This window comes from Pseudophryne corroboree, chromosome 3 (genome assembly GCF_028390025.1).
Source record: "Pseudophryne corroboree isolate aPseCor3 chromosome 3, aPseCor3.hap2, whole genome shotgun sequence".
NCBI classification, from domain to species: domain Eukaryota; kingdom Metazoa; phylum Chordata; class Amphibia; order Anura; family Myobatrachidae; genus Pseudophryne; species Pseudophryne corroboree.
The window spans coordinates 544,067,166-544,092,097 of record NC_086446.1 but is presented as its reverse complement, the minus strand read 5'-3'; the positions used below and the strand labels follow the sequence as shown (position 1 = coordinate 544,092,097).

Here is a 24,932-nt window from a genome sequence, read left to right as displayed (position 1 = left end):
CGCACTATGCCAAGATCCCCATACGGTGCAGAGCCTTGGGTTAAGATAATGTTTACCATTTAATGCCTTGTTGATCCTGTTGTGGGGGGACCTGTCCGGGCCCTCGGGGCCGGGGTTCTTCGTGGCTGGCCGCGTGGGCTTCGGTCCCGGGAGGCCCGTATAGGGTGAGTTTTGTTTTTTCTTGTTCTCCTTTTTTACCTCACACAGGTCTTAATATTATTGTTGTTAATATGCGTTCAGCATGCCATGTTTACCCCCAGTCCTACTAATGCTGTTACCCTCCCCCCCCCCCCCTTCCCCCCTCCCCTTTAAGCTCCCCTAGCTTATTGTTCGCACTGCGTACATTTAAATATAGTATGATCGCACACGGGACCCGGTCTCCTCTCTGAGCAGCTGGGTTCACCCACCCCCCATTCGACCTTTAGGGTCGACGTCGGACGACCTAGACCTGCGGGTCTGTCTCTCCCTTGGGTCCGACTGACGAGAATGGATTCCCTCCGCCCTTTAACCACTGATGCTAATATATGCTTGTTCTTCATCTGTTCTCCTACCCTCACTCTTCCCTTCTTCCTGATCCTCTTTCCTTTTCCTTCCCCCCTATCTTTCGGAACTCCGCTGGCGCGCTTCCACATGAAAAGTGCTCTGCTCTCAAACCATGGTCCTTAGGATAATCACATTGAACACGAAAGGTCTAAATAGCCAACGCAAACGCTCCCTTTTATTTCAATCCCTTAAGCAACTTAAAGGCGATATCGTTTTCCTACAGGAGACCCACTTCTCAGGTAAATCACACCCAGCACTTAAGTCCAAACACTTCCCGCACACTTTCCATGCTTGCGACCCCATACACAAGAAGAAAGGGGTCTCTGTACTCTTTGCTAATCATTTAGATTTCATCCCTTCTGAAATACTGAGCGACCCTGAAGGCAGATACTTGTTGCTGGTAGGGTTGTTAAACGGGACTCCCTATACATTCCTAAATGTCTATGCTCCAAACAAGACCCAGGCTCCCTTTTTCCACTCCTTAAATAGCCTCTTAGCCCTACACAGACGCGGTAATGTGGTATTAGGAGGGGATTTTAATGTGACTTTAGACAGCGCTCTGGACAGATCTAAACCTCTGCCCAGATCCATGCGCCCCTCACACACGCGCAATGCAACTGCCTTGAACCTCCTGCTGTCACGGCACCTTCTCTTCGATGCATGGAGAGTAAAAGAGCCGACTGCCAAAGACTACACTTACTATTCCCCCATATACGATGTTTACACGAGATTAGACATGATTTTCCTGAGTTCGGAGCCTGCACAAAGTATCATTGACACCTCCATTCACCCCAACACGTGGTCAGATCACGGTCCGGTCACCGTAGATGTCGCAGGCCCACACCCACCCGCTCGCCACCCTGTGTGGAGATTGAACGATAGACTCCTTCTTAATCCCCAAACGAAAGCCCACATAGCCGCCGAAATCACCCACTACTTTGAGACAAACACATCCCCGTCTGTCCCCCCTATGTTACTTTGGGACGCTCACAAAGCGGTCATACGCGGATACCTGATCAGTGCCTCCTCTTATAACAAGAAGGCCAGATCCAAACGCATCCGGGAACTCACGGACATGCTTGGCTCCCTCTCACTGAAACACAAAAAAACAGGGTCCGAAACGGACCTCTCCGCCCTATCTGCGGTCAGAGGTGAGTTAAACATGCTCCTGACGACGAAGGTGGAGACCAGCTTGAAGTGGCTCAACCAATCCTTTTACGAAAAAGGAGATAAAGCTGATCGGCTGCTAGCCTCTAGACTCCGGGCTAAACTTACAAGGAATAACGTTATGTCTATCCAGCATCCCTCTGGTGCGAAGACTAGGGACCCCAAACGCATCACTGAAACTTTCTCTCGCTTCTACGAAAAACTATACAACGCCCATAAGACCACTCAGACGAAACCAGACTTTATTGGGGCTATTCGTACCTTCCTATCCCAATGCCATCTCCCTCGTCTAAGCTTATCGGTCTCAGCCGAATTGAATTCGGAGATATCCGAAGAAGAAATTGCCACTGTTGTCAAATCCCTAAAACTTAGCAAAGCTCCTGGCCCAGACGGCTTTACGGCCGCATATTACAAGACCTTTCTCCCCCAACTTACACCTCACCTCTCAGCCCTTTTCAATGCTGTCTTGCAGGGAGCTTCTTTCTCCAAAACGGCACTGGAGGCCAAGATAATAGTCATCCCTAAGGAGGGTAAGGACACATCTATTTGCGCTAACTATAGGCCTATATCATTACTTAACTCAGATATCAAGATCTATGCCAAAATATTAGCTCTCCGTCTAAATAGAGTCTTACCCCACCTTATCCATAACGACCAGGTAGGATTTATCCCCGGCCGTCAAGCACGAGACAACACGAGACGAATTATTAGCCTGACCCACTATATCAACCTTACACACACCCCTGCTCTCTTGCTTTCTCTGGACGCGGAGAAAGCATTTGACAGAATAGGGTGGCCCTTTATGTTTGAAACTCTTGCACATCTGGGCTTTCAGGGGGAATTCCTTACAGGGATACAAGCCTTATATTCGACCCCTTCCGCTAGGGTATCTATAAACGGAGTACAATCTGACCCTTTGGACATCTCCAACGGTACCAGACAGGGCTGCCCACTCTCACCCCTGATCTTTGCCTTAGTGATAGAACCATTAGCAGCCCGAATCCGAGCCTCGCCCGACATCGGGGGGCTAGGAGTAGGGGACTCTGTCTACAAGATTTCCTTGTTCGCAGATGACGTCCTCCTATCACTTTCCTCACCTCACACCTCTCTGCCGAACCTTTTTACTCTCCTGTCTGAATACGGAAAGTTATCGGGCTACAAAGTCAACTGGTCCAAGACGGAAGCTCTCCCCTTCCACATCTCCCCTCCCCAAATAGCCAACATGCAAAACAACTTCAAATTCACCTGGTGCACCTCTAAAATTCGATATCTGGGGGTCTATATTACGAGCCGCTATGGAGACTTGTTTAAGGAAAATTTCTCGCCTTTGCTTAAAAATCTTAAGGCCGATCTCCATAAATGGCAATCATTAATCATATCTTGGTTAGGCCGTATCATAGCTCTGAAAATGAATATTATCCCCCGCCTCCTCTATCTATTTCAAACGCTACCAGTGAAAGTGCCGGACTCGGTACTGGCACAAATTCATACGTGGTTGCTACGTTTTGTGTGGAGAAATAAAACTCCTAGGATAGGGTTCTCTACCCTCCGCAGATCAGTACAAGAAGGGGGGAGAGGATTCCCAGATATCCGTCTTTACTATCTGGCTACCCATCTCAGCCAAGCGGTTGCATGGTTCGCCCCTATGCAGTCCATACGTTGGCTCCAGTTAGAGAGGACACTTAGCCGCACCCCTCTATCGTCTCTACTCCTATCCCCTCCTAAATCTAGGCCTCCCCATTTGCAACTCCACCCGGTTCTGGAATTCACCTGTCAGATCTGGGACTATTGTACACGCCATTTCCACATGCTATCAGCCCCTTCGGCGCTTACTCCATTGTGGGGCAACCCTTCGTTCGTCCCAGGCCATTCCATGACCCGCTCGCACTCATGGTCGACACATAACATCCGCTTTGTTCTAGATGTATTGTCCGAAGGGGCCTGTACACCCTTACCAGAAATCGCGTCAAAATATGACTTCCCGGATGCGAATCCTTTTACCTATCTCCAGGTGAGACACTTTGTCTCGTCCTTAACAAGCACATCCCCATTCCAACCTCTCTCCACCCTGGAGTCCTATTGCTATTACAAACCGCTCGCTCGTGGAATCATCTCCCAACTGTATTCCCTTCTCCAGGTAGGGGATAAGGAGACGACCCCGGCTTTTATACTCAAGTGGGAACAGGACCTTGGCCCGATACCAGATGACTATGATTGGTCAGATGTCTTTGCGGCTGCCGCGAAATCCTCGATTTCAACCCTAGTTAAGGAAAACGCATATAAAATCTTATATCGGTGGTATCTAGTCCCCTCTAGACTTCACAAAATGTTTCCCTCCTCCCAGCCATTGTGCTGGAGAGGATGCGGTGGACACGGCTCTTTCCTCCATATATGGTGGACATGCCCTAAAATCGAGCTATTCTGGGATTCAGTCGCCCACTTGTTGAGTACAGTGCTCCAGACCCGAATATACAAAGATCCTTGGTCCTTTCTGCTAGGCCTCCCCACTGCCAATGCACCTCCGAACTCCGGTAAATTACTGACACAGATCTTGAACGCGGCTAGATGCGCAATTGCCCTAAACTGGAAAAAGAGGGAGTCCCCCCCTATACAACAGGTCATCAACAAAATATGGTACTTCGCAAGCATGGAAAAAATCACTGCATACCTCCATAACAGATCTTTTCAGTTCCTTCAAATATGGGAACTTTGGTTTGACTCACAGGCCCCCGCACACGGAGCTCGACCCCCCGGGAGCTCGACGGCCCTACTATTATGACCCCTGTACTCTCCTAGCCTGACAAGTAGCTCAGAGGATATCCTCAACATATCCTTTTCGTGTTCCCCGAGTAGCACTTTCCATTTAGTACTAGCGCCATGCGCGTACCAGCGCAAAACGGGGGCGTACCAGCGGCATTTCCCTAACCCTGCCACCTCTCCTCCTACTCTATTCCCTCCCCATCTCCCCTGTCTCTTTTTCTCGCCTCTCAGGTTCTATCTCTTTAGTCTCTACCCTCCTACAGTCATAATTACGAACCTGTGTGTCGGTTCCCACCCATCTGAATAGTCTCTGTCTACCCCGAGACATAACTCTTTGCTGTTTCTTTGCATTGTGGGAACCACATGTTCCTTATTTTAAGGTTATATTTCTGTTATCGGTAATGTAATGTTAGACAGAACAGCCCATCCCATGTAAGGGGGAAGGCTGCAGTAATGTTTGTAACCTGTAAAGTTTATACCCTGAAAATTAAAATAAACAATTTAAAAAAAAAAAAAAATTCATCCATATAGCCCTGGGGGCTATATGTGATGTATTTTCGCCAGCCAAGGTGTTTTTATTGCTGCTCAGGGCGCCCCCCCCTAGCGCCCTGCACCCTCAGTGACCGAAGTGTGAAGTGTGCTGAGGAGCAATGGCGCACAGCTGCAGTGCTGTGCGCTACCTTGGTGAAGACAGGATGTCTTCTGCCGCCGATTTTTCCGGACCTCTTCTTGCTTCTGGCTCTGTAAGGGGGCCGGCGGCGCGGCTCCGGGACCGAGCTCCGAGGCTGGGCCTGTGTTCGGTCCCTCTGGAGCTAATGGTGTCCAGTAGCCTAAGAAGCCCAATCCACTCTGCACGCAGGTGAGTTCGCTTCTTCTCCCCTTAGTCCCTCGATGCAGTGAGCCTGTTGCCAGCAGGTCTCACTGAAAATAAAAAACCTAAAACTAAAACTTTCACTAAGAAGCTCAGGAGAGCCCCTAGTGTGCACCCTTCTCGGCCGGGCACAAAAATCTAACTGAGGCTTGGAGGAGGGTCATAGGGGGAGGAGCCAGTGCACACCAGGTAGTCCTAAAGCTTTTACTTTTGTGCCCAGTCTCCTGCGGAGCCGCTAATCCCCATGGTCCTTACGGAGTTCCCAGCATCCACTAGGACATCAGAGAAATATATAATAAAGTAATATGTAGTCTTTTGAAAACTTCTTTAACGATGTACTTTTATTATAACATTGAAGTATGTTGGTGGGACTCTTTTAGTCCACTCTTTACATCAGTTCCCACTTTCTGAGGACATAGAGAGGTGCGAGCTGAAAACACAGGAGCAAATGAATCATTCATTAACGAGCTGTCTGGACTAGTATTCTCCTGTCTGTGCATCGCCTTACCTCATCCCGCATATAAATACATACAGGAACGCTTCCATGAGGAACTTCTTCCAAACACACCCTGAAAAACATAAAACACCACCTAACAGTAAACCTGAAAAGCATCATCTAATCTGTACGAGAAAGAACGTATTCCAATACAGTTATCAGCGCACCATCGATTACCAGGTTTGTTAGTTTTTTTAAGATGTACCTGTCACAACTGAGATAAAAAAATTAAAATAAAAAAATTAATGATTACAATTTATAAACTACTTGTTCATCTTCATTTTTGAGTTCGACATTTTATTAACTGAGAATCTGTCGTAGAGGTGCCGCCAATATGCAGAACACTGCAGCAGCTCAAGGTTTCCACTCTTGGATTTACCTGGCAGCATTGCAGACTCAATATTAGATTAAAAATTCGTCCAGTCATCTTCCCAGTCTACTAAGATATCTCAGTGCAGAACAGGCAACGCATGTGCAATGGTATAGTAAAAACACAATGTTTAGAAACTAAATGCCAGTCAATAGTAATTGCTTGCAGCAGCATACACGCACATTTGCACAGTTCAGGCAGAATGGTGGACACTACTCAGAATGGTTCCGCAGCTTCAAATTACAAAGTACATAAACAAATAATCAAAACAGGAAAAATAAGAATTTACTTACCGATAATTCTATTTCTCGTAGTCCGTAGTGGATGCTGGGAACTCCGTAAGGACCATGGGGAATAGCGGCTCCGCAGGAGACTGGGCACATCTAAAGAAAGCTTTAGGATCACCTGGTGTGCACTGGCTCCTCCCCCTATGACCCTCCTCCAAGCCTCAGTTAGGATACTGTGCCCGGACGAGCGTACACAATAAGGAAGGATTTTGAATCCCGGGTAAGACTCATACCAGCCACACCAATCACACTGTACAACTTGTGATCTGAACCCAGTTAACAGCATGATAATAGAGGAGCCTCTAGAAAAGATGGCTCACTACAACAATAACCCGAATTTTTTGGTAACAATAATTATGTACCAGTATTGCAGACAATCCGCACTTGGGATGGGCGCCCAGCATCCACTACGGACTATGAGAAATAGAATTATCGGTAAGTAAATTCTTATTTTCTCTGACGTCCTAGTGGATGCTGGGAACTCCGTAAGGACCATGGGGATTATACCAAAGCTCCCAAACGGGCGGGAGAGTGCGGATGACTCTGCAGCACCGAATGAGAGAACTCCAGGTCCTCCTCAGCCAAGATATCAAATTTGTAGAATTTTACAAACGTATTTGCTCCTGACCAAGTAACTGCTCGGCAAAGTTGTAAAGCCGAGACCCCTCGGGCAGCTGCCCAAGATGAGCCCACCTTCCTTGTGGAGTGGGCATTTTAAGATTTTTGGCTGTGGCAGGCCTGCCACAGAATGTACAAGCTGAATTGTACTACAAATCCAACGAGCAATCGTCTGCTTAGAAGCAGGAGCACCCAGTTTGTTGGGTGCATACAGGATAAACAGCGAGTCAGATTTTCTGACTCCAGCCGTCCTGGAAACATGTATTTTCAGGGTCCTGACCACGTCAAGCAACTTGAAATCCTCCAAGTCCTTAGTAGCCGCAGGTACCACAATAGGTTGGTTCATGTGAAATGCAGAAAACACCTTAGGTAGAAAATTTGAGGACGAGTCCTCAATTCTGCCCTTTCAGAATGAAATATTAAGTAAGGGCTTTTATATGATAAAGCCGCCAATTCTGACACCCGCCTGGCTGAAACCAGGGCTAACTCGTCACTTCCATGTGAGATATTTTAAGTCCACAGTGGTGAGTGGTTCAAACCAATGTGACTTTAGGAAACTCAACACAACATTGAGATCCCCAAGGTGCCACTGGAGGCACAAAAGGAGACTGTATATGCAGTACCCCTTTTACAAATGTCTGAACTTCAGTCACTGAAGCCAGTTCTTTTTGGAAGAAAATCGACAGGGCCGAAATTTGAACCTTAATGGACCCTAATTTTAGGCCCATAGACAGTCCTGTTTGCAGGAAATGGAGGAAACGACCCAGTTGAAATTCCTCTGTAGGGGCCTTCTTGGCCTCACCCCACGCAACATATTTTCGCCAAATGCGGTGATAATGTTTTGCGGTTACGTCTTTCCTGGCCTTGACCAGGGTAGGGATCTTCAGGATCCGGCGTTCAACCGCCATGCCGTCAAACGCAGCCGCGGTAAGTCTTGGAACAGACAAGGCCCTTGCTGGAGCAGGTCCTTTCTTAGAGGTAGAGGCCACGGTTCGTCCGTGAGCATCTCTTGAAGTTCCGGATACCAAGTCCTTCTTGGCCAATCCGGAACCACGAGTATAGTTCTTACTCCTCTCCTTCTTATGATTCTCAGTACTTTTGGTATGAGGGGCAGAGGAGGGAACACATACACTGACTGGTACACCCACGGTGTTACCAGAGCGTCTACCGCTATTGCCTGAGGGTCCCTTGACCTGGCGCAATATCTGTCTAGTTTTTTGTTTAGACGGGACGCCATTATGTCCACCTTTTGTTTTTCCCAACGGTTTACAATCAGGTGGAAGACTTCTGGGTGAAGTCCCCACTCTCCCGGGTGAAGGTCGTGTCTGCTGAGGAAGTCTGCTTCCCAGTTGTCCACTCCCGGAATGAACACTGCTGACAGTGCTATCACATGATTTTCCGCCCAGCGAAAATCCTTGCAGCTTCTGCCATTGCCCTCCTGCTTCTCGTGCCGCCCTGTCTGTTTACGTGGGCGACTGACGTGATGTTGTCCGATTGGATCAATACCGCCTGACCCTGAAGCAGGGGTTTCGCTTGACTTAGGGCATTGTAAATGGCCCTTAGTTCCAGAATGTTTATATGAAGAGATGTCTCCAGGCTTGACCATAAGCCCTGGAAATTCCTTCCCTGTGTGACTGCTCCCCAGCCTCGCAGGCTGGCATCCGTGGCCACCAGGACCCAGTCCCGAATGCCGAATCTGCGGCCCTCTAGAAGATGAGCACTCTGCAACCACCACAGGAGGGATACCCTTGTCCCTGGTGACAGGGTTATCCGCTGAAGCATCTGAAGATGCGACCCGGACCATTTGTCCAGAAGGTTCCACTGTGCGTGGAATCTGCCGAATGGGATTGCTTCGTAGGAAGCCATCATTTTTACCCAGAACCCTTGTGCATTGATGCACTGAGACTTGGTTCGGTTTTAGGAGGTTCCTGACTAGCTCGGATAACTCCCTGGCTTTCTCCTCCGGGAGAAGCACCATCTTTCTGGACTATGTCCAGAATCATCCCTAGGAACAGAAGACAAGTCGTCGGAACCAGCTGCGATTTTGGAATATTGAAAATCCAATCGTGCTGCCGCAACACTACCTGATATAGTGCTACACCGATCTCCAACTGTTCCCTGGATCTTACCCTTATCAGGGAATCGTCCAAGTAAAGGATAACTAAAATTCCCTTCCTTCGAAGGAATATCATCATTTCGGTCATTACTTCAGTAAAGACCCGGGGTGCCGTGGACCATCCCTACGGCAGCGTCCGAACTGATACAGTTCTGTACCATAACCTGAAATACCCTTGGTGAGAAGGGTAAATTTTGACATGAAGGTAAGCCTCCTTGATGTCCCGAGACATCATGTAGTCCCCTTCTTCCAGGTTTGCAATCACTGCTCTGAGTGACTCAATTTTGAATTTGAACCTCTGTATGCAAGTGTTCAAAGATTTTAGATTTTAGATTTTAAAATCGGTCTCACCGAGCCGTCTGGCTTCGGTACCACAATAGTGTGGAATAATACCCCGTTCCCTGTTGCAGGAGGGGTACCTTGATTATCACCTGCTGGGAATACAGCTTGTGAATGGCTTCCAAAACTGCCTCCCTGTCAGCGGGAGACGTCGGTAAAACAGACTTTTGGAAACGGCGAGGGGAATACGTCTCGAATTCCAATTTGTACCCCTGAAATATTATCTGAAGGATCCAGGGGTCTACTTGCGAGTGAGCCCACTGCGCACTGAAATTCATTGAGAACGGGACCCCACCGTGCCTGAACTTGTAAAGCCCTAGCGTCATACTGAGGGCTTGGCAGCGGCGGAAAAGGGTTTCTGTTCCTTGGAACTGGCTGATCTCTGCAGCCATTTTCCTCTCCCTCTGTCACGAGCAGAAAAGAGGAACCCTTTTGTCCGCTTGCCAACCAGGACTGCGCCTGATAATACGGCGTCTTATTTTGAGAGGCGACCTGGGGTACATCCCCTCTTTTAAGGCAATACTTCCAAATGCCGTTTGGAATCCGCATCACCTGACCACTTTACTGGAATAATTGGACAACGCACTTATACTTGATGCCAGTCGGCAAATATTCCGCTGTGCATCCTGCATATATAGAAATGCATCTTTTAATTGCTCTATAGGCAATAATATACTGTCCTTATCTAGGATATCATATTTCCAGTCAGGGAATCCGACCACGCCAACCCAGCACTGCACATCCAGGCTGAGGCGATTGCTGGTCGCAGTATAACACCAGTATGTGTGTAAATACATTTTAGGATACGCTCCTGCTTTCTATCAGCAGGATCCTTAAGGGCGGCCATCTCAGGAGAGGGTAGAGCCCTTGTTTTTACAAACGTGTGAGCGCTTTATCCACCCTAGGGGGTGTTTCCCAACGCACCCTAACCTCTGGCGGGAAAAGGTATACTGCCAATAACTTTTTAGAAAATATCAATTGTTATCGGGGGGAAACCCACGCATCATCACACACCTCATTTTATTTCTCAGATTCAGGAAAACTACAGGAAGTTTTTCCTCACCAAACATAATACCCCTTTTTTTTTGGTGGTATTCATATTATCAGAAAAGTGTAAACTTTTTCCATTGCCTCAATCATGCAATGTGTGGCCCTATTGGAAATCACGGTTGTCTCTTCACCGTCGACACAGGAGTCAGTACCCCTGTCGGCGTCTGTATCTGAGGTAACGGCCGCTTTAGGGCCCCTGTATGAGACGTCTGGACATGCACAAGCTGAGTAGCCGGCTGTCTCATGTCAACCACTGTCTTCTATACAAAGCTGACACTGTCACGCAATTTCAACAGTACATCCACTCAGGTGTCGACCCCCTAGGGGGTGACAACACTATTTCAGACACTCTACTCCGTCTCCTCATCATTTTTCTCCTCATACATGTCGACACCAACGTACCGACACACAGCACACACACAGGGAATGCTCTGATAGAGGACAGGACCCCACTAGCCCTTTGGGGAGACAGAGGGAGAGTTTGCCAGCACACACCAGAGCGCTATATATATATATACAGGGATAACCTTATATAAGTGTTTTTCCCTTTATAGCTGCCGTATTGTTATATACTGCGCCTAATTTGTGCCCCCCTCTCTTTTTTAACCCCTTTCTGTAGTGTAGTGACTGCAGGGGAGAGCCAGGGAGCTTCCCTCCAACTGAGCTGTGAGGGAAAATGGCGCCAGTGTGCTGAGGAGATAAGGACGCCGAGAAAGGGGCGGAGCCTATCATCCTTTTTCTGTATGTTTTGGCAGGGGTTAAATGCATCCATATAGCCCAGGAGTTATATGTGATGCATTTATTTTAGCCATATAAGGTTTTTTTTTTTTATCGATTTATTGCGTCTCAGGGCGCTGCCCCCCCCAGCGCCCTGCACCCTCAGTGACCGGAGTGTGAAGTGTGCTGAGAGCAATGGCGCACAGCTGCGGTGCTGTGCGCTACCTTATCTGAAGACAGGATCGTCTTCTGCCGCCGATTTTTCCGGACCTCTTCGCTCTTCTGGCTCTGTAAGGGGGACGGCGGCGCGGCTCCGGTGACCCATCCAGGCTGAACCTGTGATCGTCCCTCTGGAGCTAATGTCCAGTAGCCTAAGAAGCCCAATCCACTCTGCACGCAGGTGAGTTCGCTTCTTCTCCCCTTACTCCCTCGATGCAGTGAGCCTGTTGCCAGCAGGTCTCACTGAAAATAATAAACCTAAACTAAAACTTTCACAAAGAGCTCAGGAGAGCCCCTAGTGTGCACCCTTCTCGTCGGGCACAGAAATCTAACTGAGGCTTGGAGGAGGGTCATAGGGGGAGGAGCCAGTGCACACCAGGTGATCCTAAAGCTTTCTTTAGATGTGCCCAGTCTCCTGCGGAGCCGCTATTCCCCATGGTCCTTACGGAGTTCCCAGCATCCACTAGGACGTCAGAGAAACAGCAATTTACAGTTGAAGACAATATAGGACAAGTACATGGTACATAACATAGCTACATCAGCAGATGACACCGACATAAGTATCAGGTGTCGGAAACTGCAGGATTTGGTGCAGTTGAAGATTATTAAAGTAAGAAAAGTATAAGCACAAGAGGGAAGAGGGCCCAGCTCGTGAGAGCTTACATTCTAAATGGGATGGGTAGACAGACATGGGGTGACACAGACATGGTAGACAGAGGGCATGGAAATGGGAAGATTCTATTGAATACTGAGTAACCAATCAGCTACGACCTCAGCAATATGGTGACAGCCATCTCAAAGGTATAGTTATTTTTATGCCCTATTGTTCTTCCTTTCTTAATAAGACCTTCGTAAAGTGATCTTGTTATCCTCACGGAGAACTACATTGGAAACGTTAAATCACCTTAAATACTGAATGAAATCACTTACTACTTTTCTCAATTTATCCAAGAACAAACTTTTCAGGTTTGTCCCAAATCACTGCTGGTTTTTCATTAGTGCCATAAATGACTTATGAATAAGCAAAAGATAACATAATGCCACAAAGTCGCACAGTCAAAGCTGTAGGTCCTATAGCTACCTAGCTTACCAAGAAAGAAGACATTAAAGCACAGCCTACCCTCCTACAGAGAGGCTGCACAAAGTTCTATCTTCCACATAAAATGTACTAGGAAGATGTGTGTAATCCTAGCCAGGTGGGCCAAATGTGATCCCTATTAGAATGGCACGTAACAAGCTGCCCACCAACTGCTCTTAAGCTACAGTAACAAAAATGTTTTCCTTTTAAACAATAGTTTTTCCAGTACTTTTCCATATTACATTTATTGCAAATGCAACGTGACGTATTTGTGCATTTTCATAAAACATTTTAAAGAAACATACTGAGTTATGCTGAAAAAGTATATTTATATTAATCATCCTAAAAAATGCAGTGAAGACCAGATATGTCATGGCAGAGGCCATTTCTGTTCTTACCTAGTCTGTGAAAAATGGACCAGTACATCCCAGAGAGTCTGGCTGCCGAGGAACTCATCCTGTAACCTAAGGCCGTCCTCCAACTGCAATCCAACACGAATTTTCTAGTACAGAAATACAGGGGAACATAACGGTCACACACCAGTCTCTCCAGGTTCATGAAACATCTTAACCTTACAAATAATATAAAAAGAGTCAGGTAGTCCCTGCACTCCCCAATATACTCACCGACTGCAGAATTAACTCAAGAGTTTTTATAGTGACAAGTTCTGGAGAAATGACTAGCACAAATATAGAGGCAGAACTGAGTATTGGGACCTTAGATATAATAATTGTAAAGTTCTCTTAATTGGCGATTAGGTAATAAAAAAAATGTAATTTTTTTTTTTTTTTAAACAACAATATTAAATATAATAACCATGTTGCAGGGGATTTACCTAGTCTACATAAACAGCAAAATATTTTACCAAATGAAACAATCTACCATGTTTGGTCAGTCTCAGGAGAAAAAACCTCCAACGTCGGTCATATGACTTATCACAGATAAGATCAACTCCTCTAGCTTAAGCTTTGTATACATTTTTTTAAACAGTTTTTACTTATAAAATCTACTTTGTGCACTATATTCAAGGTATGGCTTAAGAATTATGGCAACAGCTCAATAGTGTTTCCACGTGACTATCCAAATATGTACCGGACATTCAGAAATCTGTCATTAAGTACGTTCATGTGTAAAACATAGGTTTGTCCAAGTATGGTGGAACGGGTTACTTTCAATTTTCCAGAATGAGAGATTTTACAAGTTTGTAAGAAGCAATCTATTAAAGCATAATTATACTGGGATGTAGTCAAAAGGTCAACCCTAATTAGCTGTTTGTATTGTGTTTCCCTGACAGACAAGGACAAAACAAGCATTTCACTACTTTAAAAGATAAGTTGGAGAGTAGAAGCTCAGACTACATAGCTGCTGGGTGGATTTTTTTTCTTTGTTTCTTTAGGGTCCAGTTGATTATTGAGAATACTTTAAATTACAGCTGTTTCCTCAACTAATGATGTTGCTATATAAAAGGGGAATCTGACATTTCGTAAAAGTTTTCCTAACTAATTTGGTGCAGAAAACAGCCCTGAATACCTTGCTGTTTTCCAAACACAATTTCCTACAGTCCATAGATTCCATTTTTGTTTCCCAGAAGTTTATTAAAATGCATCACTCAATTCACTGCGAGTGGAGTCAATCCTGCAAACCAAATTAGAGGGAACAGTTTACACTCATTAGCTGTCAAAAGACTACAAAATGTGAAGCTATTTCTTTGGAGTATTAGAGGTCCCAATCAGAAAACGTACTATTATTTCATGGAAATGAAAGCTTGCCTATTGCTACAGATGTGAGAAGTGCGAGTCTGGTTGTAATTCTATTGTGAGACTGTTACCGACCTAATATCTATGTGAGCTGAAAAGCATGCAGCGCATAGGAGGAAAGGCTTTGCAGGGATATACTGTAGAGAGAAACATTTGTGATGATCCGCAACAAGATACCCCCTTGTTCGTAAATGGATAACAAAATTTCCAACAATATAAGCATACAAGGGGTAATTCTACAGTGAAAACCAAATGCCTATAATTCCTGAGGTAGATTCACCATAATACAGGGTTGGCGTTGCTCCCCAGAGTCAGAAAAACAAGTAATCTAGAGGGAGAAAAGAAGACTCTATTTTGGGGGCACTCTTCAAAATACAGACAGGGCCAAATGTACCCTCAAGTATCGTTAAAATATAACTTTTAATTGTTCCTTAAAATAGGGAAAAAGAGAAGAAAAAAACATACATATTTGAATACACCTAGGGATCAAATATTAATCACAAGGTGTTCAGAGAACACTGATTGCTCACTAAAGAGCTTGTTTTTATTTATTAATTTCTAATTTTTTAAAAACCAAATATGGTGCCTCACTGTTGGAACAACCATACCATAAATAGGTAATGAATTTACCAAACACCATAAATAGGTAATGAATTTACCAAACATCTGCTACTGTATTTCAAAACACTTGTATTATTATTATATAGGTTCAACAATTGCCCAAATGGTAAATAAACAGTGTTGAAAAAAATGCAGAATGCCCATCACAGTAACATGGTATCTCTTGTTTATCAATAAATTGTGTTTGATTTTTTTATCTCTGCCAGAGAGTGCAGTGAAGTGAGCAAGCCTACGGGTGAAACGCGTTTTGGCACGGCTGGAATTAACGATACTTGAGGGTACATTTGGCCCTGTCTGTATTTTGAAGAGTGCCCCCAAAATAGAGTCTTCTTTTCTCCCTCTAGATTACAGGGATATACTGTGCAAGCTGCATCAGGGTATTGTATAGAACCTGAAAGTGTATGGACATCATTTACAGTTGGAGGCAGATACGACTGGAAACAAAAAAAAACAAAAAAAAAGAAGAATATGGACTTTTGCTACTTATTCAGATTCTGCTGCAAACAAGAGATGCGACCAACTCTACATTAGATTGCAAGTGAAGCTCCTTCCCCATGCAACCAACAGAAGTAGATGCGCCAGGAATAGGAGATGCGACGGGAGGTGTGGCTTCACTGTGAGCACAAAAATAGGATTTTGAATACCTACCGGTAAATCCTTTTCTATGAGTCCGTAGAGGATGTTGGGCCGCTCAAAGAACCATGGGGTATAGACGGGATCCGCAGGAGACATGGGCACTTTAAGACTTTCAAAAGGGGCGTGACCTGGCTCCTCCCTCTATATCCCCCACCAGACTCAGTTTGGAACTGTGCCCGGCGAGACAGACATTTCGAGGAAAGGATTTAACAACAAAGGTGAGCACAACACCAGCTCACGCCATAAGCATGCCGTACAACATGGCAGATAACTGAACACATGTCAACGGACATGAACAAGATTCAGCAAGAAGCTGAAAAAATCATAACACCAACTGTGTTTAACCAGAACTACACTGCAGATACAGTACGCACTGGGACGGGCGCCCAACATCCTCTACGGACTCATAGAAAAGGATTTACCGGTAGGTATTCAAAATCCAATTTTCTATTTCGTCCTAGAGGATGTTGGGCCGCTCAAAGAACCATGGGGATTATACCAAAGCTCTAAAAACGGGCGGGAGAGTGCGGATGACTCTGCAGCACCGATAGACCAAAACTAAGGTCTTCATCGGCCAAGGTATCAAACTTGTAAAACTTAGCAAACGTGTTTGACCCCGACCAAGTAGCAGCTCGGCAAAGTTGCAATGCCGAGACACTCCGGGCAGCCGCCCAGGAGGAGCCCACCTTCCTAGTGGGATGAGCATTCACCGATTTCGGTAACGGCAAGCCTGCCTTGGAATGAGCCTGCTGAATTATTTGACAAATCCAGCGGGCAATGGTCTGCTTGGAAGCAGGACCTCCAATCTTATTGGGAGCGTATAAAATAAACAGAGACTCTGTTTTCCGCAATGGAGCCGTTCTGGCTACATAGATTTTCAAAGCTCTGACCACATCCAGAGACTTATCCTCAGCCAAAGCGCCAGTAGCCACTGGCACCACAATAGGTTGGTGAATATGAAAAGAGGAAACCACCTTTGGCAGAAATTGTTGCCGAGTTCTTAACTCAGCACGATCTTCATGGAAGATCAAATAAGGGCTCTTGTGAGACAAAGCCGCCAACTCTGACACCCGCCTAGCGGATGCCAATGCCAATAAAATGACAACCTTCCAAGTGAGGAATCTCAACTCCACTTTACGTAAAGGTTCAAACCAATGTGACTGAAGGAACGATAACACCACGTTAAGGTCCCAAGGTGCCACAGGGGGCACAAAAGGAGGTTGGATATGCAACACCCCTTTCACAAAGGTCTGCACCTCAGGAAGTGAGGCCAATTGTTTCTGAAAGAAAATGGACAAAGCAGAAATCTGCACTTTAATGGAGCCCAATTTAAGGCCCGCATCCACACCATTTTGTAGAAAATGGAGAAAACGTCCAAGGTCAAATTTATCCACAGGAGCTTTCTTAGACTCGCACCAGGAAATATATTTCCTCCAAATACGGTGATAGTGCTTCGACGTCACACCCTTCCTAGGAAGGAAAAGAGTAGGCATGACTTCACTGGGAATACCCTTTTGGGCTAAAATCTGGCGTTCCACCGCCATGCCGTCAAACGTAGCCGCTGTAAGTCTTGATAGACGAACGCCCCCTGCCGCAGAAGGTCCTCGCGCAGAGGAAGAGGCCCGGGATCGTCGACCAGTAACGTCAGAAGATCCGGGTACCAAGTTCTCCTTGGCCAGTCCGGGACCACAAGGATCACCGGTATGCTTGTTCTTTTTAGAAGCCTCAGCACCTTTGGGATGAGAGGAACCGGAGGGAACACATACATTGAGGGGAACACCCAGGGTGTTGTCAGTACATCCACCGCGTCCGCCTGAGGGTCCCTGGACCAGGAACAATACCTCGGAAGTTTCTTGTTGAGGCGAGACGCCATCATGTCTATATGGGGAACCCCCCATCGATTTGTTAGCAGCGTGAAGACCTCCTAATGGAGGCTCCACTCTCCTGGATTCAGGTCGTGTCTGCTGAGGAAGTTTGCTTCCCAGTTGTCCACTCTCGGAATGAATATTGCGACAGAGCGCTTGTATGCCTCTCCGCCCAGCGAAGAATCTTTGTGGCTTCCGCCATTGCCGCTCTGCTTCTTGTGCCGCCTTGGCGGTTTATGTAAGCTACTGCCGTGACATTGTCCGATTGGATCAGAACCGGCAGGTTTCGAAGAAGATGTTCCGCTTGTAGAAGGCCGTTGTAAATGGCCCTCAGTTCCAGAACGTTGAAGTGAAGATGAGTTTCTGGACTTGACCATCTTCCCTGGAAGGTCACCCCCAGAATGACTGCTCCCCAACCTCGGAGACTTGCATCCGTGCTCACTAAGATCCAGTCCTGGATCCCGAACCGACGTCCTGCAAGGAGGTGAGAGCTGTTGAGCCACCACAGGAGGTAGATCCTGGTGTTGAGAGATAGAATTATTTTCCGGTGTATATGTAGGTGGGATCCAGACCACTTGTCCAACAGATCCCACTGAAACACTCTGGCATGGAACCTCCCGAATTGGAGGGCCTCGTATGCCGCCACCATCTTTCCCAGCAATTGAATGCATTGATGAATGGAAACCGTTTTCGGTTTCAATAAGAGTTTTACCAAACTCTGAATTTCCAGAGCTTTCTCCACAGGGAGAAAAACCTTCAGCTGGACCGTGTCCAGAATCATGCCCAAAAACGCCAATCGGGTTGTCGGGATCAACTGTGATTTTGGCAAGTTCAGGAGCCAGCCGTGCTGTTGCAGAACTGATATGGACAGTGCAATATCCTGTCACAGCTTGTCTTTGGACTTCGCCTTTATCAGGAGATCGTCCAAGTACGGGATAATTGTAACTCCCTGCCTGCGCAGGAGAACCATCATTTCTACCATTACTTTGGTAAAAATCCTAGGAGCCGTGGACAGACCAAACGGCAACGTCTGAAATTGGTAGTGCGTATCCTGGATAGCAAACCACCGGAAACTTTGGTGAGGAGGATAAATGGGGACATGAAGGTAAGCGTCCTTTATGTCCGAAGGAAACCATGAATTCTCCTTCCTCCAGACTGGAGATCACCGCTCTGAGAGACTCCATCTTGAATTTGAATTTCTCTAGGAATAAGTTGAGAGATTTCAGGTTGAGAATAGGTCTCACCGAGCCGTCCGGCTTCGGCACCACGAACAGGCTTGAATAAAAGCCCTGCCCCTGCTGATCTAGGGGTACCGGGACCACAACCTGATTTAGACACAATTTTTGTACTGCACCGCAGATAAGTTCCCTTTCCTGCAGTGAAGCTGGCAAGGCTGATCTGAAAAACCGGCGAGGGGGCACGTCTTGAAACTCCAGTGTGTACCCCTGGGATACAATCTTCAACATCCAAGGGTCTAGACCCGAGCGAACCCAGACCTGACTGAAAAGCCTGAGACGTGCCCCCACCGGAGCGGGTCCCTGTAAGAGGGACCCGGCGTCATGCGGTGGGTTTAGCAGGAGTCCCGGAGGACCTCTGCTCCTGGACACCCGAGGAGGCGGGTGCCCTTTTTGGTCTACCTCTACCTCTGGTAGCCAGAAAGAAGTTGCCTTGGCCCTTCTATACTTGTTGGGCCGAAAGGAATGCATTTGATAATTTGGCTGTTTCTTTTGCTGCGTAGGAACAGAGGGCAAGAAGGTAGATTTACCCGCGGTAGCCGCTGATACTAAATCAGTAAGGCCTTCACCGAAAAGTTCTCCTCCCTTAAAGGGAAGGGATTCCATATTCCTTTTGGAATCAGCATCAGCATTCCACTGATGAGTCCAAAGCGCACGTCTAGCCGCAATGGACATAGCATTCGCCTTAGCACTAAGGAGGCCAGCGTCACGTACAGCCTCTTTCAAGTATGCAGCTGCATCTCTAATATAACCCAGCGTCACCTGGATGGAATCTCTATCTAGATTCTCCCAATCAGAAGACAAAGTGTCTGCCCACTTTTCAATAGCACTACTGACCCACGCGGATGCAATAAGAGGCCTGAGCAACGTCCCTGTAGTAGTGAAAATAGCCTTCAGGGTAGCCTCCTGCTTACGGTCCGCCGGCTCCTTAAGGGCCGTCGACTGAGCTGCAGGGAGGGCTACCTGTTTAGACAACGCGCCAGGTCTTTGTCTACAGTGGGGGGATTCTCCCACGAGTCCCTATCCGACTCGTGAAAAGGGTATGCCACGTTGATTCTTTTAGGAATCTGAAACCTTCTATCAGGGTCATTTCTAATGCTATCAAAGAGAGCGTTCAAGTTCAAAACAAGGAGGAAAAGTAGCCGAGCGCTTTTTCTCCTTGTAAATCAGGACCCTGGTTTCAGGTGTAATAGGGTCCTCATGAATATTAAAGATATCTTTAACAGCTACAATCATATACTGAATACTCTTGGCCACTAATCTGGAATCAGCATAACCGACATCGGCATCAGAGTCCATGTCGGTACCTGTGTCAACTAATTGGTCAAACTACGTTTGTGTGATCCTGCAGGGTCTTGCAACTGTAATAAAGCGTCCTCTACTGTTTTCTTCCACACCTGGGATTGAGACGCAGACTCAAACTTTTGATTTAATGATGTGACACTAGCATGCAAAGCATTCAAAGTAGTTAACCAATCTGCAGTCGGCGGTGCCGACAGGGCCACTCCCAAACATTTGGTGTCCCCAACAAATTGTCCCCCGGAGAGGAATAATCAGCCTCCGACATGTCGACACCTGAGAGACAGCACACACACCAAGCAGTGAGGGAACACAAAGGGAAATAGCCAGCTCACACCCCAGCGCCAAATAAGCAGGTCTGTGAACACCAAAGATGTCCCAGAGCTGTCTGCGCTTGTTTTACATAAATAAATATGCCCCCTCTATGTCTTTTTAGCCCCCTGGTACTAGCTGCAGAGAGGAAGGACCAGCGACTTCAGTTTGTGGAGGAGGAAATGGCGCCAGTGAGCAGTGAGGAAGAAGCTCCGCCCCCAACATGGCGCGCTTCTTCACGCTTTTATTATTTAATTATATGCCGGCGGGGGTTAGCGGGCAGTGCCAGGGCACTATAGGATTATGCCAGCCTTATATATGAGGTAATATATGCTCCCCAGGGCGCCCCCCCCCCCCCCCTCCCAGCACCCTGCACCCAGTGGTGTATACTCTGCGGGAGCATGGCGCGCACTGTGCATAGCCGCCGTGCGGTACCTCTACAATGCCGTCTTGAAAGATGAAGAGAAGTCTTCTTTCTGCTTATACTCACCTGTCTTCTGACTTCTGGCTTGAAGAGGGGGGACGGCAAGCTGTGGAGGGAGCATCCAGGAGAGCCCGGCGTTCGTCTCCCCTCAGGAGCTGAAGGCATCCTGTCAGCAGCAGCAGAGCCCTGGAACTCATCAGAAGTGGGTCTAGACTGCTCTCCCCTCTTTCCCACGAAGCAGGGAGTCTGTAGCCAGCAGATCTCCCCAAAATAAAAAACCTAACATTAAGTCAGAGAAACTCTAGGAGCTCCTCCTAGTGCCCTGTGTCTCGTCCGGGCACATTTCTAAAACGGAGTCTGGTGGGGGATATAGAGGGAGGAGCCAGGTCACGCCCCTTTTGAAAGTCTTAAAGTGCCCATGTCTCCTGCGGATCCCGTCTATACCCCATGGTTCTTTGAGCGGCCCAACATCCTCTAGGACGAAATAGAAAGATGCTCAAAAAAACATTACATAAGTCATACACATTACATGGCAATACTATAGATAAGTACCCAAGTCATTTGGTGCTTGTTAAATGCAAATTAATCAATATGCAAACATTCCTTTTTTTATTACTTTTAACACTAATACATATAGCAGCAGCCTTCCCCATCCCAAACACCAAGATCTGAGCTAGAGGTTTGCACCCGGTGCCAGCAGACACAACAGAGGGCTCTGTGGGCACCGCCGTCGCTGCCCAAGGCCCATGCTTCTGGCTAACCGGGTCCCCAACCAGGATCTCTGCTGCAGTGCTGCCGGAGATTCCTTTAGATGCTCCTACAGCCTGCGTACAGCTGGTCAGCATTGCACTTACCGGTGCTGCCTGACCCAGCCCTCTGCACAATGTAATGTCATGTGCATGACATCAGGCGCTCAGGGGGTGGGCCAGCACAGGGCACATTTGTGTCATGTTACAGCTCGGCCAAACAGTAGGAAACCAGGTTTATTTTTATCAAATCGCATTCACAGCTGTTTGAATTCATTTGCATAACTGGGTGTGTCTGAGACACCTTCAGCGAATTAGACATGGCAATCGGCAGCAGCTAGCAACTTTCACCAGGTTTCAGTACTTGTAAGTAATGTCCCTCCAAACAGGCGCATTTCTGTCTTTCCAGTGGCCATCTTAGGAGCATTTCACTTCGACAGGTTATTATTGTACTTTAGTTGAATCTACACCCCCACTCCTACTCCTGTCCCAGCCCCCATGTCGTAGGGATAAGCGCAACTTGCAAGAAAAAAAAAAAAAAAAAGAAGGCACTGTTAAAAGAAGTGCATGTGCAACACAAAAAAAGCGAGTTGCAAACAACACTTGCAGTTATGTCAAACTATAAATAAGGTCCTATATGCACAAATAAATAATTACCACATAAAAGAAAAATAATAAAATAAAATAGAAAAACTTTCAGGAAACATGCAGAAAGCATCTCACCGATTTCTCCACTCCAGCCCGTTGCTGAGAGCAACTCACCATCTCCAGTTTGGCATTATTGGGAAGGTTGGCAAATCGCCACTGCACAGAAAGATCCAGTACAGTCCTCTGAAACCTGCAGATGATAGAGAACAGGTGTTAAGCAGGGACTAACATTTACAAAGACCCAGAAAATACAAATGATTTAGCTGTAAACTGCAGTACTAGCAAATTCATTTATTTTTCAAAACGTTCAAGTAAAAAAAATGTTAGTGAGAATAGAAGTTCTGCAGGCTTTAAAACTACATAAACACTTAAAATAACAAAATGATGCCCTTTAAAATGATGCAACAAGCTGGTTGAAATACAAAGCAAGGGGAGTATAATTATTAATCCTGAAAACATATGATTCACTTGGGTGCAACCTATAAATGTATAAAGGTGACTTCAAATATTCTGAATAAACTTTGAAATTGGAACTCAAATGCCACAGTTTGAACAGTTCAAGTCCATATATACAGTGGTGTATATATGTAAGTCTCTGGTCTTAGTTTAAAGTCCTGGATAAGGTAACCATATCCAAGGTGCAAAAGGGGATTGCGCTGTGATCACATCATTGTGGTCCCATCCCCTGCTCTTCAAAGCCGCAAATTGCTGGCTCCATTTTACAGTGCAGATGGGACCACGATAACACAATGTAATGCGAACCACGTCATCCAACGATTAGCCCACTCTTTCGGAAGTCCAGGAGAGTACTACAAGAGTTGGCAAGCATTCCACCAATCCCAGTACAGAGTGAAAGCTTCAAACCCATCCGCCATGGAGGTAAAGAAACTCCCTGCGCCTGTACACAGTATTAGGCCCTACACACTGGGCGATATTACTGAAAGATATTAATGAACGAGATACCGTTCATATCTTTCAGCGTGGAGGCAGCAACGATGAACGATATGCGGCCCCCCACTCATTCATCGTTGGTGCCTCGTCGCTTGTGCATGCAGGCCAATACGGGCGATCTCGTCCATATTTGCATGCACTGCTCTAGAGCTGGGTGACGGGGGGAGTGAAGAAACTTCACTCCCCCTGTCACCCCCCCCCCCCCCCGTATCGGCGGTCGGGCAGCTCGGCGGTGGGTCGCACAATGTGTGTAGGGCACTTATGTCCCTTAATGCGTGTCTTGTTTGCATTACCAGTTTCTTCAGAACAAAGTGTCCAGAGACAAATATTTAAATGTTTCAGATCCAATGGGCTTATAATATTGTTAAGCACAATGAAATACGCTGTCACTATATAAGCAATAGAAACTGTACCAATAGTACAGTCAGACTCTATATACTTTATATAAGGAGGAATATATAAACGCATGATTTCTAGGGGTATTCAAATTTAATTCACAATCTGCCGCTCGGCGGAACATTGGAGCAAGTTCAGGAGTCTGGGGGAGTCTTGGTCTTTTTAGAAACTGGATAGTATATGAAAAACATTATTAATAGCTGCTAACTGGCCTATATAAACTTTAAATAATACCTTTTTTGGTGCCCTGGTGTCCCCTGCACTTACCCCACTGCCTCTGCTCACATCGGCCCGGCCAGGGGAAGCGTGCTGCGGAGTCGGAGGGCGGCCTTGGCTGCCCTTGCGGATTGTGGCCTTCCCCCTCCTGTGAAGCCGGGGCCTCGATTTCGGCACGTCGCGGGGCTGGGCTCCGGAGCTGTCCGCGGGAACCGGGACTCTCATCTCCCCCCTTCCGGACCACTGGTAACTGCCTATGGAGGCCTCATCCCCTCTGCGGGTCCCTACGGTGGAGCTGTGCAGCTGTTGAAACGGGCCTGCGGCCCCCCTGCTACCTCCGGCCGCCGCGGCCTACCACGCGCTCTGCAGCCGGGACCTCGAGTTTGAGGACGACCCGGCCGTGAGCTCCGGGATCGGAGCGCGGCCGCGACGGGCTCCCCGGGACTCCGGATCTTCCCCCTATGTGTGGCTGGACGCCCCATAGCACTTACAGGGAGCCTCTGTGTCACAGGCAGCCCCACAGGGGGTAAAAGAGGGGAGAGAAGCAGCTCTGTAGGTGCTGCGGCGGCCATCTTGGATCCCTGGGGCTCTAGCTGGAGAAGGCTGTGCACACCTGTATGCAGCCCTAGAAGTCTCTACAGCACATCAAAAAAGGCTGCATTGCCTTCAGTACCCAGCCATCCTGGAATACTGTGAGTACCTGCTGCTGCCACAGCACCCATTTCTTATTTGCACCCCAGCTCCATAGAAGCCCACGACAGGAGCCCAGAGTCGCCATTTTACTTTCTGGCACTCAGCCAGGGTAAAGATAGGCCGCACTATACCACACACTCCTCACCCCTGCAGGAGTACAGATTCTGTTTACACTACCGCCCACATTGGCGAAGGCTATGGAAGTGCTTTAATACCAACCATGTGTGCCCGGGCCACTGAATAGGGGATTGGGCTGCAATCTGCCCCGTCGGCGGAGTTGGCGCCTAGAAGAGTCACGGCCTCAGCGTTATGACATTCGGATCCACACATCCCAGACTTATTCTTAAGATGATTCTCAAGATGATTTAACGCAAAATAATAAAATACTACATGTGCCATAGCTAAATGGTTGGTCTCCATATATAACACTCTACCCGCTCATTAAACGGACTCTGGCCTGTGTCCCCCCATCAATAATTTTTCTTTCCTATTTCTTTTTTAC

General features: G+C 47.1%; 1 protein-coding gene across 2 annotated transcripts in view; it reads right to left on the bottom strand.

Moving 5' to 3' along the window:
• ASPSCR1 (ASPSCR1 tether for SLC2A4, UBX domain containing) overlaps positions 1 to 24,932 on the bottom strand; it is a 212,980-nt gene that overhangs the window by 109,011 nt on the left and 79,037 nt on the right. For both annotated transcript variants that reach the window (XR_010243940.1, XM_063961227.1), the window contains exons 3-5: positions 22,250 to 22,364; positions 13,030 to 13,133; positions 5,850 to 5,910 (exon numbers count right to left, since the gene is read on the bottom strand). Coding sequence is in view for 1 of the 2 variants with exons in the window: in XM_063961227.1 (XP_063817297.1) it covers positions 5,850 to 5,910; positions 13,030 to 13,133; positions 22,250 to 22,364 (280 nt within the window). In the remaining variant the exon portion in view is untranslated. The remainder of the gene's footprint in view (positions 1 to 5,849; positions 5,911 to 13,029; positions 13,134 to 22,249; positions 22,365 to 24,932) is intronic.